The sequence below is a fragment of the Centrocercus urophasianus genome, unplaced genomic scaffold (genome assembly GCF_019232065.1).
Source record: "Centrocercus urophasianus isolate 14NV4802_14NV808 unplaced genomic scaffold, USGS_Curo_1.0 seq_16, whole genome shotgun sequence".
Lineage (NCBI taxonomy): Eukaryota > Metazoa > Chordata > Aves > Galliformes > Phasianidae > Centrocercus > Centrocercus urophasianus.
Genome location: NW_024884711.1, coordinates 4,369,460 through 4,390,868, shown reverse-complemented (window position 1 = coordinate 4,390,868; position 21,409 = coordinate 4,369,460). Strand labels below are relative to the sequence as shown.

The window sequence follows — 21,409 nt, the reverse complement described above, 5'->3', positions numbered from 1 at the left end:
TAATCAAACCAGAATGTCTCATTTCTTCAAGGAATGAAGGCAGCTTGTTCCAAACAGCAAATTTGTGTTTTTCTACAATGGCCGCTTCTGTCTCCTGCAAGCCTGGAGGTCGCACCAACAGAAAGCAACGCCTGCTGGAATAGGCAAAACTCAGGAGCAGAACCCATCTATCTCCTCGGTGTTGTATGCGGTATTGTGACTGCTGAACAGATGTAACCTGTAAGCGCTACTGACAATACTGTCCTTGCCTTTGAGCGTGGTTTTATGCAGTGTTCACACGAGCGACTGACAGCGCGCGTTACTTTAAAGAGCTTGGCTTCCTGATAGGAGAGCTGCAAATCCCAATCTGAGGCTGGAGGAGCAGCCCACCGGTGGGACACCATAGCTCGGGAACGGAGGGGGTTGCACTGGAGCCGCGGGAGAGCCCGTGCAAGGACCCGAGACTGGCTGAGGACAGGCCCACCCACAGCCGCCATCTCGCCGTCCCCTGAGGCGGCCACCTGGGGCGGGAAGGAGGAGCCGCCAAGCTGGGAGTGAGGGGGGGTGGGTGGGAGGCGGTGCGGCGCGAGGCCCCACCGCGCAGGGGCGGTGCCGGTCACGTGGGTTCGGCGGCGGCCCCGCCCCGGCTCCGGCGGAGGCAGCGGCGGCGGTGCGCGCGCGCAGCCCTTGCACCTGGCGCCGTCCTCGGGGCTCCGCGTCGCCAGGACAACCGGCCTCGCCGCCGCGCCTCTGCCATGGTGAGCCCGCCGCAAGGCCCTCGGCCCCGGGGCGGCGCGCAGTGCCTCAGAGGCTCGGCCCGGACGCTACGGGCCCAGGGCGGGGAGCGGCGGCGCGGCAGGGCGGTGCGGAGCTGCCAGGGCGTGGCGGGCTGTGTGCGTGTGTGTGTATGCGTGCGGGCTGGGCTGGCGGTGCTGTGTGTGTGTGTGTATGCGTGAGGAGCAGCGCTGTGTGGGGGCACTTCCACAGGCGTGCAGCGCTGGGTGTGGCCGCGGCTGTGTGCGCGCTGCACATACGTGTGCGGTCCGCCGTGCGCGCCGAGCGGCCGCGGGTCGTGCACATAAACATGCGTGGCGGTGGATCGATGCGTATGCGCAGGTGGATTTATAACCACAACAGAGCTGCGGTGCGTATGCGGTGGGCGTGGGGTCGGGCGCGTTGCCGTGTGGAGGAGGCGAGAGAGCGGCGGAGCGCCTCTGTGCGGGGCTGCGGGGCGAGGGGAGCTGCGTGCAGCAGGTGGCGGGGAGCCGAGAGCGGCCTGCCGGGCTCGGGAACGGTGCCGGCGTTAGCCCCGGCTTCGGGTTCAACTTCGGCGACCGCCGCCCGATCGCTTCGCAGCGGCGGCTGTGTACGGGGAAGGCTGCCAGGCTTTCGCGCATGGGGCGATGCGGTGTTTCAAGGCAGAAGGTTGGTTTAATGTGTATGAGGCAGCTGTGGGTGTCCTGCTTGGGGTGGAGTGCCAAGCCCTATGGAGGGAAGCGGGATGCTCCTCTGTGGCAGCGTAAGTTAAATTTCTCTATTGCGTTTGCACAAATCATGCTCCTTCTGTCCCTTCCCCATGTATTTTGAACCTGAGCAAAACAACCTTGAGAGGCGAAACGTGAGGAGGAATGATAATATGGGTAGCCAGCACTGGCAGTGCACCTCTCTGTAGTGCTGTGTACTTAGAGTAGTCAGACTTGATCAGCAGAAGACATAGGAAATATATGTTGCTACAAGGGATAGCAAACACCAGTGAGTGTGGCTGTAGGTGGTGTGGAGTTGGTGACATGGTTGTGATGTGACTTGATGACATCCCGCTCTGCATTGGCTTTCCTTCATGCATGCTATGGGGCTTCTCTGATGTGGAAGATCTGAAAAGCTAGCTCAATAAAAACAGATTTATTCCATGTTGCAGGTATGGAAACAAAAAGAATAAAATATTTGATGAGGTGTTTCACGATATAAGTAAACACTTTACATTACCTCAACTCTGAGGAAGATGAAAAAGGGATTCATTTTGACCAGATAACACGAGACATTTCAATATAGGGAATACTGGTGTTTCTACAAATCAGAAAGACCATTGGCTTATTGCTTGCTTATTTTGACAGTAGACTGCAATAGAACACTGATTTAGCGATCTTTGTTAAAAATTAGAGACTGTGTGGGGTTAGCAGATGTGGAAAGTTGAAACTGAAGTCAAATTTTGACTGAAGCATAGCAACTATTTTTAGGTTAATGGAGTAAAGTAGTACTAATCTTGGCACTGTGACAGTATTGATCTGAACGCCAGCAGAACGCTATACATTAACAGTACTTCATCTGTTTTGTCAATTAGAAGCTAGAATAACAGCATCAATGTCATTATAAATTACCAACTTGTCTAATGGTTCTGGTAATATTTCTCGTAAATCAGAAACGCACTTGAAAGGGATATGCTAAGTATGACAAAACCATATTAAATTGTGCAATCAAAGAGTTCTCGCTCTGAGTTCAAACGGTAGCCTGGAGCTAAGTTCAGACAGTAATCACAACACTCATTTGCATTCTTTCTAATAACCTTTTCAGGAAGGTAATCGGTATACTCCTTACAATTTATTTTTGTTTGTTTTATGTTCTAGCATGCTCAAAAAAAAAAAAAAAAGATAGAACCTCTGATCCTTCTTGAGCAAGATATATTGAGCAACTTGATTTGGACGTGGCAGGGTTGGAGTCCAGTCTTCTGTCTGAGCTTCTGTAAAACAGCTTTCCCACTGGAACTTCATAGTATGTGGTGGGAAACCTTAATTCCTTGTAAAACTTCAGAGGTGAACACAAACAGTGATTTCTTGAGTTTTTAAGAATGCAGCTCTTAGATTCATCACTTCAAAGTCAGTATGCACTGTTACAATGGAAAAGATTAGATTACTTTTCTAAGGGATAGAACTCAGAGCACTCTCCTGTCTCCTCTGTCAAATCCATGTTTATTTTTCAGGATCAAGAAATTACTTGCCTGTTTCTGTTGACATTTAAACTCATTATTCTTGAGCTTGAACATATTTTTACTGATGGTTTGTTGAAGATCAAATTTTTCTCAGAATGATTTTTCTAAAAATACACCCTGCTATGAATATCTGAAAAATCTGAGTATAATGTTATTCCCCAAGACTGCATGGAACCAAGTGGATTATTTTTGAAGCAAAATTAATTTTGATCACAAAGTCCCTGTGAATGACACTGTGGTGGAATCTGCCCTAGGATCAGTTTCAGTATTTTTGATTAGAGTTGCAAAATTACCTGAATGGTCAAGGAAAAATGGTCTCAGCTATTTTGAACTTACATTGCTACTTTCATTTGAGACTTCAGTGCTTAAGGAGGGATTTGTCAGTTATTTTCAAACCTGCTCAAGAAAAGCAAGTCCAGAATCTATAAACTGCATGATTTTCCCATTTCCTTCACTGTCCTGTCAACACTCTTCAGTCTCTTGAGTGATTCCATCTGGGTTGTTACCTTCACCCTGGAGAAGCTATTGTATTTATGGAAGAGGAGGGCTGGAACTGGGAGTGTGCCCCTGCCTGTACTTGCCCATTTATGATTACTTACGACCACAAACTGCTGCTGTATGGCCTACAAGAAAAGGCATAATGGCAGCAGCAAGATGTCAAGCATCAAAATATGGGCTGTGATTGACAATGTACTTTGTCCTAGTGTCCTTCTGTCCTCTCCTTCAGAGATAGTAAAGTCTGTTTTCATTACTTTGATTACTTTGAACTGGTTATTGAATATGTTCTCTAAACTGAAATCAATAAGGAGACGAGACATCAAGTCTTTATAAATGTGAAACTCTACCAGCGTGTCATGCTCTTCTGTCATCAGAAGTTGAAATTGAGGTCAGAGCTTCACTGAGGAACAGCATTTCCAAATCATGACTTGATGTAGTCATTACCTGGATGTTAACAGCCATAACATCTGTGAATGTATAGTTCTGAAAATGGTCTCTAATCTACTTCTGAAGCAAAAGTATCAAGGTTGTTTATTTCCAAAGAAATTCAAGAGCTGTAAGCTTTGGCAAATAGTAGAGACTCAGTGAGTGTCCAGCTTCTCCTCTGAAGTTCAGATGCCTTCCTTCCCTGTAACAGTTTAAAGTGTTTTGGAAATGCTACTGTAATGCTGTTTCCTGTGAACTCAGTTGTAATCCCACATGTGATCTTGGAGAGGTACATAATTTTGTCTCTTGCCACTGAAAACTGCTATTAATTGCACATTATATATGTGTGCAGTAGCAACACATCTTGTGTCATTTTTATTTTCTGGATCATGCTCTGGGGAAATTGTCTGGTGGAGGTTTGCTCTTCATAATAAAAATTTCACACTCGGTGCTAAGAAAAACATCAATTCTGACATAGTGTTTATGATGCAGATCAAGCACTGCTTTAAAGCAGCTTTGTAGAAGCTTTAGAGTCATTTCTATGATTAATTACATCTTCTAATATAATTTTGAAGAACAGTTATGCTTGCAGAAAAAAAAAACAGTATTCAAAATTGCTCTCAAAGGTGTTTAGAGATTCTGCTTCAGCCATACAAACAGGGCTTAAGCCATAATTACATTTACAGTATGAGCTGGTGTCACTAGAAATATTTGACATGTTGGAAAGATTTGGCCTTCCAGACCAAGACCAATGGAGGACTGTATCAATCCAAAGAAGAGTGGTGTAAATTAGAGAAACCAACCTGCAGAAGAATTTCTGGGTTTGTACGCTTGCTCTCCATTGCATTGCAGTCAGTTTAGTGTTAGTTTGTAGGTTAAAATACTGGAGACTAGGAATAAAACTAGTCATATGTATGGCACTAAAAACAACTATGGGCTGACATGATGATTCAGAGCAGGAATTTTGAAAGATGAACTCCTAAGGGCTTCGATGAACCTGTGATTAGATTAAATTTGAATGGCTGAAACAGAAAGGCTGTCTACAGCCAAATACTGTTGTATTTAAGCAAATAGGTAACAGCTTTTCTCACACTATTTTCCAAAAACGTGTCACAGTATGAATGTCTTCAATGTTTATTGCAGCATGATTCTATAGAGTGTGTGAAAACAAGAGACTATTTTTGCCACAAGATGAATTTTAGTATGATTGCACAGTCTCTGTGAATGATGCATTTAATTCCTTTCAGTCTTTCTGCTTAGAGACTCAGAGTTACTTCAATATTCAAATAATCATAGAATTGCTCAGGTTGGAAAAGGTACCTTTCGCCAGTGCTTTGTCCTTGGAACTTGGCAAAGTGCATTTGAATCAGTTTAATGCTGGAGAAGGATTTGTTGCTCTCCTGCTCAAGAAGAAAGCACTGAAAGATACAGAACCTGAAAGATCATCCAGTTTTGTAATGGGCTACAGTCAACACAACTGTTTGTCTGTCTACTTACTTTCCTTCACAGATCTGTTGCCCTTGAAACCTGCAAAGCAGACTATCTGGGTTTCCCTACAGTCTGTTGTAACAATCAGATCTGAAGACTACATCAGTTGAAGGCTCCATTTTCAAAGGAATAACCTATGAATGCTTCATTATATACTGTTTGTGCTTGGAAATCTATTATCTTAAAGAGAAGTAATGAAGAAGAAAGCAAAATACAGCCCTTAAAATATTTTATAGAAGGGGGAAAAGACCAAACAAACAAAAAACCAACAAACCCAGCACCAGCAACAAAACATACAAACTACCTGAAGAAAATATTTGCCAGGCATAGTTTTATCATCAGCAAATATGCAGACATTACAACTATAAAATAAACATGAGAGTTTGGCTAAGCAGATTATTATACCAAAAAGAGAATAGATAGAGTACTTACCTTTGTCCTGGGCTCACTGTAAAGCTCCAAAGGAGGGATCTTCAGAAGAGATCTTTCCTACTGGCAGTCAGCTCTTAAATGGGTCTGGGAGAGGTGCAGCCAGGCTCCAGCCCTTCCATCACACAGCTGAATTGCCTTCACCTGTGCTCCATGGCTGACTCAGTGCTCGCCTCAGGTGGTCAATCAGAGGCTCAGCAGTTTCAACTCTCAGAGATTCAGCAGTTCCCACACACTCATGTACTTTGTGTTTCTTCTGCCATCTCTGGTAGTGGTTCGAACAAGGCACTTCAGAAGAAAGAGGATGAACTAATGGATCATAATCTGAACAGAGAGTTAATTGTCTCCCGGTGTTGCTCCTGTCTCTAAGTGTATGAAATTGAAGACTTGTATCATGGGAGAAGCAAAACTTGGAAATATTTTGTTTTTCCAAATAGTAATGCAAAACCTGTTTCTGTTGGTTAGGTATAGGGCTTAATCATGAAGACTACAAAACACCAGTTACACAATAGAGAGTATTGACAAAAAGCTATCTTTCAACTGAATTTTAGACTTGCATTTAGTGAGGTCAATCTGATTCTACCAACCATCAGATTTCCCCTTTGTTATTCTTAACAAATTAGTGTAGGAGCTACCACACTCAAGTTAGCTGAGGACAGCCTGCATCCTCAGAAATCTTGGCCATGATACAGGAAAAAATTCTGCATCTTTGAGAGTTCGTTCTGTGCCTCTTTGATTTGTCTCAGAATTTACAATGAAATAACCATTTGAAGAAATGTCACAGCACTTTAAATAACGGTGGTGGTGAGACAGCAGATTGTGCTAGTCTGCTTAGTACGTGGGGCTAATTCAGAGGTTTGCTCTCTCTTTGGTGACTTTCCAGGAGAAAAGGCAGGTCTTGCTTAAAGAGATAGTCAGCTCAACTGACAAGTTTGGGTAACCTACTTATTAAGCCTTAATAATTACTGCATACGATCAGATTAAGCCATACTCTTAAAAATGCTTGATAGTTCCAAATACATTTGGCTGGAAGCGGCTACTGTTTTGAAGAGTGTGCAAGAAAGGGTGCTGTCAGCTGCTTGGTTAACTGAGAAGAAGCTGGGGAGCACAAAGCAACAGTCAGGGCGACCTCAGGCACCTCCTGCTCCCTGCAACAAGGCATCTGAGTTGGGGTGGCCGAAGGCTTTGAGGTGGAGTTGTGGCTGCAGAGATGAGCGCTGACCTTCATCTGCTACTCAGTGGGTACAGGGCCTTGCAAGAGCCAGGGTGGTGCTCTCCAGTAAAATGTCAGTGATGTGCTCTGAATGCCAGCGCTGGTGAAATGAGAATGATGGCTTTGCTGGAAGAAAACCAAGCAGTAAAGCGGGTAGTGTGGCTAGCTGCATCTGCCTGATGAGTTTTATTATGTTGGACAGAGCTTGCTTGGGGAAACTTTGAAAGGAGTATGGCCCTTATGGGCAGCCCTGGGACAGTGATAAGCACTGGGTAAGGACACAGAGATTCCTGGCTGTGCTTTATCTTAATCTGTGAAGATGAGTTGTAATTATTCATAGGATCAACAGAAAAGGCTTTCATATGAGGTGTTGTTTTTCATCAGGACATTTGTCACACTTCTGGAAGAGGAAAGATCCAGTCGGCATCTGGCAGTGAGGAGGAAGCTGAGGGCCTGCAGAAGACAGTGTGCTGTGCTCTGGGGAGAGTGGTTAGCTGCCATGGTAAGCAGCATGGCTGGGGTGTAAAAGTGTGTAGAGTCAAAGCTGGAGGCAAAGCACAGCTGGAGCATGGCAGGAAACAGTATTGAAGTAAAAGGCTGCCGGTCTGACTCTGCTGTAGGTGGCAGTAGTTTGAGATGGCATTGCCTTTTGTGTTGCTCTTTTTTGTGTCCTTGACTGTACAGAAAGCTTTACCATGGGTTCGGTTGTCTTTGGTATCACCTATTTCAGCCCTGATAGCAATGCTTATCCATTCTGCCATCTAACACTGCTTTGTTGCCTAGATACAATTACATTTTGCTACTTAAGTGGTGCTAAATGATTCTCCTTGTCTGCCTTACTCTAGTGCATTAATTGTACATTTCCAGAGGAAGCACCAAACAGCAGCTATTCTCTGACTATTAGGAAATAGCTTGTAGAGTAACGTGAGATAAACCTAAATTGCTTATCAAGTATAACCGTTTCCACTTCTGTTCCTCCTTCATTTTTCTCGTGTAGCTAAATGAAAAAAACTTTTTAGCACGCCACTGATGACATTAGAGCTCTCATAAGCTGCTCTGGCTTTCTTTCTGCTATAGCAAAAGGTAGTTTCAGTTTTATGGTGAAGGCAAAATTGTATGGGCAACACTTGAACAGTTCCACTGAGGAGGAAAGATGTGCTGCAGGTTGGTGGGATTTGCATTGGGGCGCAAAAATCTGCACATAGGAGGAACTGGGTAAAACCTCAGTTGTCTTTTGCAAGGATTTTCTTTTAAAACATCTTATGGTGTCTCTTACTGCATAAATAGTACTAAAATGCTGTTCTTACAAGTGGAAACCTGAAAGACATGATGCTTTTAACATATGGAAATGTTCACAACTTAACTAGTATGTCTGCTGTGTCAACAGTAGGGGAAGGGAAATTAATGGATTTAATTCTAAACTACTGTGTCCTTTGGTGACAGTGTCCCACCCTTGGGTTTTATTACTGGTTTGTTAAATAATTCAATCTCGTTGTCCATCCGTCTTCTCTTTTTACTGATTTTTCTTTGGAGTCTCTGTTATCTTCTCTCCCAAACCTGTGTTTACTCAAAAATGCTTGCTTTAGCATTCTAATGAGCAAAGTTGTTTTTGAGAACCTCCTTTTTAAGAGTTGGCATGTTGAAAATCCTCATTTATTCTGATTTCAGTGGAAATTAAATACATAAATATCTCTGTGGAACTAAGCCATAATGGCTGAGCTGCTAACAAAATGGTTTCATCTGCTAAAGAAATAGTCCTTTATTGAAGAGTCGATTAAATCACAACTGAAAATGCATCCCTTAAAAAACAAAACAAAACAAAAAACTTTCAACAGAATTAATAGCATGACTGTCTTTTGATGTTGAAAATATTAGTCACGTGGAATTTCTGAATTATTTAGATAAACATGATAAACCAGAATGAATATTCCTTTGTTTGTTCATGGAAAAAATTACGTTTTTGATCATCACAGAATCACAGAATGGTCAGGGTTGGGAGGGACCTCAAGGATCATGAATCTCCAACCCCCTGCCACATGCAGGGCCACCAATCTCCCCATTTAATACTAGACCAGGTTGCCCAGGGTCCCATCCAACCTGGCCCTGAACACCTCCAGGGACGGGGCATCCACAACCTCTCTGGTTGTGTTCCTCACCACTCTCTTGGTAAAGAACTTCCCCCTGACATCCAACCTAAATCTACCCTCCCTCAACTTAAAAACCATTTCCCCTTGTCCTGCTATTATCCACCGTTTCAAAGAGTTGGCTCCCCTCTTGTTTGTAGGCTGCCTTTAGGTACTGAAAGGCTGCAATGAGGTCACCCCACAGCCTTCTTCTCTCCAGGCTGAACAAGCCCAGCTCCTTCAGCCTGTCTTCACAGGGGAGGTGCTCCAGTCCCCTGATCATCTTTGTGGCCCTCCTCTGGACTCTCTCCAACAGCTCCCTGTCTTTCTTGTACTGGGGGCTCCAGACCTGGACACAGTACTGCAGATGGGGCCTCACAAGAGCAGAGTAGAGGGGACAATCACCTCCCTGTCCCTGCTGGCCACCGCTTTTCTGATGGAGCCCAGGATACTATTTGCCTTCCATGCCCAAGTGCAAAACTCTGCACTTTGCTGTGTTGAACCTCATTAGGTTCACCCGGGTCCACCTTTCAAGCCTGTTGAGGTCCCCCTGAATGGCATCCCTTCCTTCTACCATGTTAAGTGCACCACTCAGCTTGGTGGCGTCAGCAAACTTGCTGAGGGTGCACTCAATTCCCTCATCGATGTCCCAGGACAGACCCCTGGGGGACGCCGCTCGTTACTGGCCTCCACCTGGACATGGAGCCACTGATGACCACCCTCTGTCTGCGGCCTTTCAACCAGTTTCTCATCCATCAAGTGGCTCACCCATCAAATCCACACCCCTCCAATTTGGAGATAAGGATGTGGTGGGGGACCGTGTCAAAGGCCTTGCCCTAGTCCAGGTAAATGACATCGGTCGCCTTTCCCTTGTGCACTGATGCCATCACTCCATCATAGAAGGCCACCAGATTGGTCAAGCATAACCTTCCCCTGGTGAAGCCGTGCTGGCTGTCTCGGGCCACGCACTCATTCCTCGTGTGATCAAGCATATGATCAAGTATGTCATCCAAGAAACAGGTTCCTCATACCACAGTTCCTTGCCAGCAGAGTACAAAATCATGTGTGTGCAATCCCACCAAAAAGAGGTTGCTTCAACTCAGTAATTCTGGTGTAAACAGGAGAGCTTTATCATTGTTAGACCACAAGAGAATAACACGTGGATGCTTTTAATGCTAACAAGCTAAGTGTGATGTATGGGGAAGTTATTTTCTGGGACTGGTGGTAATCATTACATTTCATAATGTGGAAGAGGAAACAAAAGATGAGATCATTCTTTCTGGATTTGATCTATTTGCACAATGTGTATATATGCTCTATTTATATGCAGTGAAGCAATAAAAAGAAAAAAAGGAGTTCCAGAAGAAGCCAATGGAGTATCCTCTGAGTGCTGGAGAGGAACCTCCCCAGCTCAGAAGATGTGTCGGTACAACCTTCAAGCTGGATGACGACCTGCTCCCTACTGAGGAGAGGATCCTGCTTTGCAGGAATTGGAGAGCAATTTTATTTTTATTTTTTTTAGTGTAAGCAACTATCAGGTCTTCTTAAGGAAGTACTCATTTTCTAGCTCACTGTAACCAGTCTTTTATGTACAGAGATGCTATAATGGAAGATCAGGATTGTGAGAAACGGCCCAAGATTGTGCAATTAGTTGTCAGAAAGAAGATGAGGTGAAGCACTGTTACAGGGTTCCGTTGTGGGTTTGTGTTGTTTCCCTAACTCCTTTCAGCACATAGACATTTTTTGTATCTCCTGTGCTTACTAGAAATTCATAGCTGGTTTTAGAGCAGCATTCTGTTGCAGATGTTCAGTGTCACCTCTTCTCTTTCATTCTTCACTGATTTGCCTGTTATATTTCAAAGTTTTGTACAGTTAAAAGCACACTTTTCTGGAGTCTTACATACCCTGTTGCTAACGCAGTCAAACTTGCAATCAAGTGCAAAAGAAATAGTCCTTCTACATCCACAATTATTTCGTAATATTACTGTATACAGGTATTTGAAGGGCATGTCATTGTCCATCATAAAATCACAAGGTTGGAAACGACCTGTAAGATCATCCGGTCCAACCGTCTCCTCATCACCATTGCCACCACAAGCACTAAACCACATCTCACAGCTCCTCACCTGGACGCCTCTTGAACACTGCCAGGGACGGTGACTCCACCACCTCCCTGGGCAGCCATTCCAGTGCCTGACCACTCTGAGAGAAAAAGTTTCAGTGAGAGAAAAAGTTGTCAGTGCTTTCTAACTATAAGGAAAAATAGATTTGTCAAGGTTATTAAATATTTTCACAGCATTTGATGAACACTTCCTTGGCAGGTTTTCTCTATTTTTTTCAAATAGAGAGGTAGCAAAGTCACGGTTTAAAAATTTAGTAGGCAGTATTGTTTACCTCAGAGAGGTGATACATGCACGTATGGTAATTACTTCAGTAGCAAATTCTGTGATAAATGGCAGTTTCAGATCATCAGGAGATCTTCAAAGAAATACATTGTCTCCTCTGCACATTCTCTTTTGATTCCAGTTGCGTACTGTCAAATTCGCGTTACGTAGTTTCGTCTGAAAGACACCAACATCTTATCCTATGTCTGCTCTTCATTTGGCCAAAATCTAGCACTGAAGAGCCAATAAAGACGGCGCCGTCTTCTGACTTGCAAATGCATTATCATTCTAGAAGCTAATCTGCTTATTTAAATATGCTAATTCTATGAAAACAATACTTGATGGCGTGGTAACTGTAGCCAGCGCATACATGAACATGTAGAAGTGTGTGAGAGAAAACAGCTTTGAATCTGTTTGTGGCCTCATCTGCGACTTATGTTAGAGGCACAGTACTTGGTGTTGCTTACTTCCTAAAAGGAGGAGTAAAAGCTGCTGTTTAAAATTTTTTTTCAGTTTAATTTGGATTCCTAAATGCAAACATACAGGTCATACTTAGTTCATTTATTTAACATAGTCTGCCATTCCAACTTTAAATTCTAACTATATCTTATGTAAACAAAGATTATAAGTCTTTTTCCCATAAGAGTTGCCAGGAGTATGGTTCAGTTGTAGGTTTAGATTTTCAGCTTTCCCACAAGAGGAAAATACTAAGCATTCCCAAAAATCTGTGCTATGATTTGTAATGATTTTGCTTTTTAATGCAGAAGTTAAATTCCTGGCCCGGGCATTAGACAAAGTGACCAGAGAAGAAGCGTTACTGGACCTGGTGCTCACCAACCCTCATTAAAGAGATTAAGCTTGGAGGCATTCTGGCAGCAGTGACTGTGCCCTTGTACAGTCTGTGATCTTGAGGAAGCTGGACCTGGCAAAATGCAGTCAGGACGCTGAATTTCAGGACAGTGAACTTCAGGCTGCTGAAGGAATTGCTGGATGAAGTCCCCTGGGAAGTTGTCTTTAGAGATAAAGGAGCAGAGCTGGCAGCTAATTAAGGATACCTTTTTGAGAGCATAAGAGCTCTGTCCATCTGTATAGGAAAAAAAGCAGAGGAGGCAGGAAACTGGCATGGCTGAGCTGATTGAACTGGGAGTTAAGGACACACACAGACAGTGGAAGCAGGGACATGTGGCCTGGGAAGAATACAGGAATGCCCTCCAGATATGCAGAGATGGGATTGTGAAAGCCAAGGCGCAGATAGAACTGCCCTTGATGGGGATGGGAAGATTAACAAGGGATTCTACATGTACATTGTTCAGAAGAGACAACCCAAAAGAGTGTACCCCCTCTGATAAATAAGAAGGGAAAACTGGCTACAGCAGGCATGGAGAAGGGGGTGGTGCTTGGTGAGTTCTTTGCTTCTGTCAGCCAAGCTTCTCATGTCTCTTGTGTCTCTGAACTTCTAGGTGGGGCCTGAGGGGGCAAAATCCCTCCCACTGTAAGAGAAGAGTAAGTCTGAGACTGATTTGTGAGACTGGATGTTTATAAATCTGTGGGGCCTGATGATGTGTATGCCAGGTCTTGAGGGAGCTGGCTGATGTGTTTGCCAAGCTGCTATCCATTATATTTGAAAAGTCTTGGCTATCAGCATAGTCCCTGGTGACTGGAAAAAAGAGAAACTTTGCTTCAATTTTTAAGAAAGGGAGAAAGAAATGAAGAACTACAGACCAGTGAGCCTGGGAAGGTCATGGAACAGATCCTCCTGGAAAGCATGTTAAGGCACGTGGGAGGCAAGAAGGTGATCCAAGACAGCCAGCATGGCTTCACCAAGGGCAGATTGTGCCTGACCAATCTGATGGCCTTCTGCAATGAGTGACAGCATCGGTGAGCAAAGGAAGGGCAACTGGTGTCATCTACACGAACTTCTGCAAGGCCTTTGACATGGTTCTACACTACATCCTTATCTGTAAATTGGAGAGAGATGGCTTGGAAGGTCAGACTGTTGGGTGAGGAATTAGTTGGAAGGTTGCAGCCAGAGGCTTGTGATCAGTACATAAAGGAAGCTTATGCTGCAAATATCAGCTTGAGCATGCATTGTATCTGTTTTTATTAGATAGTAATTTGCTCATAGCTCATTAACTTAATAACATAGTGAGCATATTGTATATCTGGCAGTCTCCAGCTTAAAGAGAGGAAGGATAATAATAGATTTTTTGTTCTGGCAAAAGGATAAACTGCTTGTAAACTAGTAAGAGTCTGCAGAGTAGCTATATTTTAAAACATATTTATGCATATAAATGGAAAGTACAGTTTAGATGCATATCAAAGCTTTTGAGGAAGCATCTACAACTGTAGGGTGATGAAGTTGAAAGAGGATTTGTAGTGGTCTGTGGTACTGAATCTTTGGATACTGGACCAGAATTATGAGATCTAAGTTCACTTGTCTGTTTTACCACAGACCTTGTGTGTGCTCTTGGAGGTAACTTCCTTTTTTGACTTATTTTTTAACTGTAATGCACAAGAATATTACCACCATCACCTTGGTGATTTTGAGCTCTGTGAGGATGGTGTGTATCCATTTTCAAAGTGATGCAACAGTAACTACAACTAAGTCTTTGTTTTGACTGTTTCTCTAAAGAGAAGAAATCCTAGTGTGTACCGTTGCCATGCTATGACCTACAAGCTGTGAGTAACAGGTAATATTAAATGGCGAATGTGCACATAAATCCATAAATTATCAATTTCAGTGCTCGGAAGCAGTCAACTAGTTCTGAAACCAGTGATGTATGTGGTGTATTTCAACATAAAGGGTGAAAATACAGATAGCAATGGGTATTAGATGTAGGGCAGATCAGTGCAAACCTGTGGTCAGCTGTGTGGAACTGCTAAAGCAAATAGTGTGTCTTCTGAGAAGGAGTTAGGATTATACTTTTGGAGTACAAACGCACATGATTTGAGATTTGAGTCTATGGTAACTCTATTGTTCATTTGCACGAAAAGGAAGCTTAATTAAACTTGTTGGTCCTGTTGAAATTTAGCTTTATTATTCTTAGATGTGTGGATAGCCTGTTTGTTGTGCAAAAAGGTGGGTGCAAAAAGTGCCTTTTGTTGTGATATCAAAACTGAGAAACAGTGGTGTACAATTAGATCTAAAGTCTTCCTTGCACATACTGGAAGAGAAGGAAGGTTCTTCATGGCAGCTAGAAGGAAATCCCAGCTTTCTAATCTTGTAATCTTGATGGTGGAACTGAATGTTTTTTTGGGAGATGCATCAGTAGTAGGAAATTCTGGGTGAGAGGCACTTTGGTTTATTCTTGTAGCATTTCTTGAAATGTCGTATACTTTTGCAGCCATACTACTATGGCAGCAAGTTCTTTAAATCAAGATATTAGTATAGTTTCTCAATTGTCATGTACTTGTGCCAAAGAGTGTAGAACTGTATGGAACACACAGTATAAAACATGTCCACTTTCTGTAATGGAATGGTCCTAAAACGTGCCAATAGTGCATGTTTATATGTGTCTTTCTATGGCAGAATCCTTTATTGCTACCTATAGTACTTCTTTTTGGGGTGTGTTTCTTTCTGTTTGATGATTACATAGTGGCTCCGTAGGTTTTGTGCAGTTAAATTTTAGCACTAAGAAAGAGCAAGTGTATGTGTGGCTGCATCATGTGTACTAAAATGATTTGTAGGGTTACCAAATAATATGTTGAAAACTTGCATTAATGGTAATTAAAAAGAGTTAATCACCTACAAAGAAGATGAAAAGACTCTCTAAAGGCAGTTTTTCTTGTTGTTCTTTTTAAATAATTTTTTTCTTTCTGTTTCCAGGTTTTCTCAAATAATGATGAAGCCCTTATTAACAAAAAATTGCCCAAAGAACTTCTGTTAAGGTAATTCAAGATAATATCTTACGAAGTAAAAATGTTAGGATAATTTACTGCTTGTGTGGCTTACAAACCACAACATGCTATTCATTCTTGAAATAAATGACAGCATGTCTGTTAGATTTTGGGATTTGTGAACCTGTTTTCTTTTGGTTGCTCTTGAGTTGTTTTAATCTGTTCAAATTACAGTATACTATGGATGACGTAATTTAATAGTGATGCTTTTGTTGTATATTAGAAAAAGTGAAATAATGTCCACATCTTTAGTATATATAGCCAACTCTTTTCTGTACTGCATGGTGTTTGTCCGTCTGAAGAGTGTATGATCCCTTCTCTAATGTAATTCCCTATGATAGTTACTCACTCTTCTTGTTACAAACTTTGTTATAACAAACAAATATAACTTCAAAGCTTTCAAAAATGCACTGCAGTGAAAAGCACTGCCAGTCACCCTTATTGTCAGTCTGTATTATACGTGGCAGAACCAAGAACAGGATTTTACTTGCTGTAATCATTTGGCCAGCCATTCCTTTACTACTGTTGACTAGATCACATTAGCGACATCAAGATCAGTAAGTTCAGCCCATGGTTGAGGTACAGATGGATGTCTTCACATGAAAGCAACCTTGAACAAATTGAGCAAGTGCAAACTGCAAAATATGGAGGTACTGCTTAACTGAATGTGACTACGTGAGAGGTGGAACTGAACCTGCTCAGCAGTGTCTTCTCTACCTGCCTATAGTTTTCATTACAGTCCACTCTTAGTGCAGAAAGAAATGTTTGCATATAATGGTGCAATTACAGTTTTTAGTGATGGTGTTATTAAAACTGAGCTGATTTATTAATACACGAAAGAGGAGCATGTACATTATTGCTTCCTGTCTGATTTGATGTTGGATATCTGAAGCAATGATGTGTTGCATTCTTATTTATTCAGAATGTGTTTCTAGAAGGTTATTCCTTCTTGTAGTGTCTGTACTATCACAGTGTTCACTTGGTGATGTTAAAGCAACAGCCTTTTGTTAAAGGAATTGGATTTTTGGAAGTTTTCCATTTTGTTCCAAAGTACCAGTTCTGTGTGGTGCTGAAATTGTAAATTAGCCTTGTAGAACTGTTTGGAAAATGTGAGTAAATGAACCAAATAATAACCTAAACACAAATTCTAATAACACTGCTTCTTGCACTCATGCCATATCTCTGAATCTGAAGCAGTTCTTTTCTAGCAGTAGGACTGTTTTCTATGGAAATAACTGTGATTTCCACTGTTACTGGTGTTAAGCATCCTATCAACATAGTTCATCAGAATTTGTTGATGTACTTTAGAAAATGAGATAGCAAACATGTTTTATTCTGAAACAATGTAGTAATTACATGGTGTGCCTTAGCTTTCTTTGTGGGACTGTCTTAACGTCAGTGTCTAAAGAAAGGCTTATCTGTGGGGAATTTGTTTTATGCTTGAAAATGTAAATGCTTTTGTAAGCCTGAGCTTAAATGTCTTTCAAAACCTAAAACCATTTATGTTGCAACATGTTTTAAAAGTAATGTGACAGAACAGGTTCAGTATTGCTGTGTTGAGTGTAATTAACATCCTAATTTTTGTCATATTAACTATGCAGTCTACCCTTAAATTAAGAAGAGTAAATCAGATGCAGTGGAAACATTTTGCTTTCAGCACAGGAGATGAATAGTAAATGTGAAGTGTCATCAAATGCGTGTAGCTTTTCTCTTGCTTACATCACAGTGAAACTATTGGAAAATTCTTCAGCTTTGTTTTAAATATTAAAAAAACACTAAAACTTGACACGTGGAAAAAGGTGGTTAATATCTGGATACAAATGGTAAAGCAGAGTGTTGCAAGGGTTGGTCTTATTCTCGTTTGCATTGAGTATTTAAGTAGTTTGACTGTAAAAAGCTAGCCAATATTTTCATTAATGTTGAGAAACATTTTTGTGTTGGCAGGCTTAAGGGATACTACCACTCTTTAAAACATACTCATTTATTTCAGTGATCATGTACTCTGAGGTTAAAGTAAGCACCTGTGCTAGCTTTCCATGCTAGAAGATTTGATACAAGAATGGCAGCTTCAGAAGCTGAATTGTAAAACAAGGCAATGATTATATAAGCAATTTTTGTTATTGTGGAAGTAAACATAAGCTGTGGGGAAAAACAAGTACTATCCATGCATATGTAAAAGCATGTACCTGCTTATCTTGTTTTCTTTAACTTTTACTTTATTTTGAAAAATTGTCCCAGGAGATTATAATGGTTTTGGCTTTTTGTGGGCTTTTTTTATTCCTGTTTGTTATTCCTGCATTTTTTCCAGCTACTCAAGAAATGAAAATTGGCTATGTTGTCAGCAGTAGAGATGTTTACTTTTGGTCACTTGAACCATTTCCTTCATGCCAACGAACTTCTGATGTTTGTGAATTGTACCTTAAATGTAGAAGTTATGACTTCTGCTATAAACGGTACTTGAAGGGTTCACGTGCTTGAATAACAGGTCTCAGTCATCAGACTTCAAATTTAAGCCTTCAGTCAGATACAAAAGAAGAAAAGTTTTGGGACCCAAGTTAGGAGAGGAACTCAGTAGTTGTCCTCCAGCAGCACCTGTCCTTGTAAATAAGAATAAGGTATTATGCATTTTCATGCTTCTTTTGTTGATATTACTCCATGGTGCTTTTTGTTGGTGTTTTTCTCAATAACACAGCAGTCTTCCTGATTTTGAAACTTCCCATCTAATTTGAGCAAAATTGTAACTTTCAAAACAGTGTTTAGCCATTTTTTCTTCCTCAGCTTTTTTCCCTCATTCATAGCACACATTAAACCACTGGCTGGCACACAGCTCCTAGGAAGATCAATGTGAGATCTTTTCCATATTCCAAAGGGAGTTCATTGACCGCCAGCCAGGCAGTTGATCAAGTCTTGTTTTCTTGGATGTAGCAGAAGCTCTTTTCTGAATTCGAGGTAAATCACTGAAAGATTTTGAAGTCAGTTCCCACTTGAGAATAATTGGAAGGTTTTCTAACGAAAGCGGATTAATCTGACAATTGCAACTTGTATCCTCGGTGTTTACTTGAGATTAGGTGTGCTACCATGAGAATCATGAGGGTACAGAGAAAATGAAATGACTATTAATGGACAAAGCATGTTAAATAAAATTAACACTGGTGTTGTGATATTATTTATCAATGGCTGATAAGTCCATAAAACTTTTCTAAAATGCTTACTAAGACATAGTCTTAATTATTAAAATTCTATTGTTTTCCAGGCTGAAGATCAAACTATGTAATCACTTCCCTGAGAGCTCTATCTTGTCCCATGCCCAGTTCACTCTGATCATTTGTTTGCTTTTCTAATCATGTCTTTGTGGTTAAGGACCACTGGAAATGGGTATGTGACTCCACAGGCTGAGTCTGGATTTAGATGTGCTGTTCCCAGTCTTACTGTTCTTCCTCGCTTACTATCAACTTTAGTCTCCATATTTATGGTTAATAAATATATTTCCCTTATCTTTATATAGTGGAGTTCCCTATATTGGGAAGTTTGTAAGAGGTACTGAGCACTCAGAAATGATTGCTCGTATCAAACAAGTTTGGTCATTTGTAACTGGAGGAGGTAGTTGCCAGTTTCTATTTAATGTTTAAATTAAGTGATTTGGGTTTGTTCATAAACAAGTGCAAGAATAATCTTAAAATTGGATGTTTGGAACAGAATTGCTTGAAATGCAATTTCTTCTTAAAATGCGAGAGGCTGTAAGAACACAAACTGAAAACTGTATGAGTGCCTTTATGTATGGTACTAATGCAGAAGAGGAGATTTGGGAATGGAAAATCCACTTTGCCAAGATAGTGAGTAAAATTCAGGCATTATGAAAAGGAAATACTTTGTTTAAGGTTTGTGCTTGACCAACTGGGACTTCCTTACAAATGTACTGCTTCAGCATTACTTGATTCAATATGAATAGTATCACTTGGTTACAAACATGCTTGTTGCAATGGATTAGTGATATTAGAACAAATAAAAGCAGTGAGCATTTAAAGCAGGAGTAACAGCTAAAGAGGATGTAATGGTGACTTACACAACTCAGGATCATGCTTTACCAGCTGTTTGTTTCATTTTGTTGGTTTTTTTTTTAATATGGATACTCTTAAGCCTCTCTTTAGAATCTGCTGTTTAACTTATCAAGATCTAATTCCATTTGGAGCTGTATTTTCCTTGAAGTTGAAGCCTTGTTTAAACTCACTCTTGATTAACAAATTACCAAAGCCAAATGTTTAGAAGTATCAGTGATACAACAGTCATTTCATTCATATTTAATTTTCCCTCATCCCTCCCTGAAATTGTTGTTCCTCATTTCTATACTAAAATTACAATCAAAGAACAATTCAGAAGAAAATCCTAACAAAAATACCCACAATATATTATTTTCATATGTTTTGCTATTCATGCCAAAGTTTGAATACTTGGTATTGTTATTTATACTGTGTTGTTTTGTGTTTGTTGGGTTGGGTTTTTTGTCAGTAACTTTCAAGGTATTTACAGAAGAGATGAACTTTCTCAACCATGCCTTCCTCACACAGACACAAGCGTCAGGATAAGAATTCATTGGAAAAAGTCTTACTCCTGACCAGTAACATAGCTCCAGGTGTGATTAAGGCAAGGCTCATCCTAGTCCAAAGACTAACTTTTCCATAACCATTATGGCTGTAAGGCTGTAAGGGGCTGAAACATCCCCAGGTTGCATAGCACCAGAGCATCACATATTTGTTTGTTTTCCATGTCTGTCGAGCTTTGAGCTCACAGAGTGGGTGCGTTTAGTTTTGGTTGTTTGGTGCCCAGGCTGTGTAATCCCTTCTCTCCTGGGAAAAGATGTTCAGTAGGATAGTTGGAATGGTCTGCAGGTTGCATTGGAACTGTGGGCTGCTAGGTAAACCACTCTTAAATATTCATTAGGCTATTTTTATTTAGTAATGTGCTATAGTTGCCAAATTTTACTTCATGAAATCACTTTATAAAAATAAAATTCTTATTCATAAAATTGGCTAGCTGAGGTTGGAAGCAAACTCTGGAGATTGCCTAGTCCAACCCACTGCTGAAAACAGGGTCAGCTACACCAGGCATTTCCTGGCATTGCCCATTTGAGTTTTGACTGCCTACAGGTAAAGGGGCTTCATAACCACTCTAGTTTGGTGTTGGGAAACACCTATTTTCCTGTTGTTGGGCCCTGCTGGGGAGAATCTATTGTCCTTACTTCCTTCAGATATTTTAACTTGCTGGTGTATCCTCAAAGCCTCCTGCTTGGAGGTGTGTTCAAAATGGTGCTCAACAGGATCCCCATGTCCTTTCGTGCAAAGCTGCTTTGTATGTGATTGGCTCAGCCTGTATGGGTGCCTTATGTGTTCCTCCCTGGGTTGCATCTTTCTGTCTCAAAGAAGTTCTGTTGTCAATATCGTGTCCATTTCATGTCCTGATGGATTCTGTAGATAAAACTTTGATAGAAATTTAATGAAACAGGGCAGTCATGTGAGCTGCAGCATGTGAATTTTAGAAACTGCAGAATGTTGCAGCTCATCCACCCCTTCTAAGAAATGATTAAACTGGACAGTCCACTAGGCTTTTAAAGCCTAGAAGTCTGGAGCATTCCCCCCTCTGCGAGTATTCCAATTTTAGGAAGGCTCACTTTTTGGAAAACATTACATAAACTGTTTCATGGGTTTAAATTTCCCTGAGTTCGTCCTATATGTATTTTATGTTCAAGTCTGCAACTTGACTTCTAAAAGGTCACAAAAACGAGACTTTTAAAGTTGCATTTATGTCTATAATATCCAAGTGACTATTCGTCAAAGATACACAAAGTTGCATTCCTGTGATACCTTCTGTATTTCATTTGCAGACCGAAGTTACTGAATGATTTGTATAATGCAGTTTATTAATTTCATCATTGACATAAGTTAAACAGACCTGTCCCTCCTTGATTCGATCAATGCAGACTTTGCTCAGGATA

At 41.3% G+C, this 21,409-nt stretch overlaps 1 protein-coding gene across 7 annotated transcripts in view; it reads left to right on the top strand.

Moving 5' to 3' along the window:
• Window positions 1-662: 662 nt before the first annotated feature.
• The window catches only part of FBXL2 (F-box and leucine rich repeat protein 2), a 51,334-nt gene continuing 30,587 nt past the window's right edge, over window positions 663-21,409 (top strand). The window contains exons 1-3 of one of the 7 annotated variants that reach the window (XM_042817199.1): window positions 695-737; window positions 7,401-7,518; window positions 15,350-15,411. In XM_042817199.1, the coding sequence (XP_042673133.1) occupies window positions 7,516-7,518; window positions 15,350-15,411 (65 nt within the window). In that variant the 5' untranslated portion in view covers window positions 695-737; window positions 7,401-7,515. Of the gene's footprint in view, window positions 738-1,033; window positions 1,124-1,359; window positions 1,405-1,450; window positions 1,499-7,400; window positions 7,519-15,349; window positions 15,412-21,409 lie in introns of those variants that run through there. The other 6 variants (XM_042817200.1, XM_042817198.1, XM_042817195.1 and 3 more) reach the window with 6 other exon arrangements.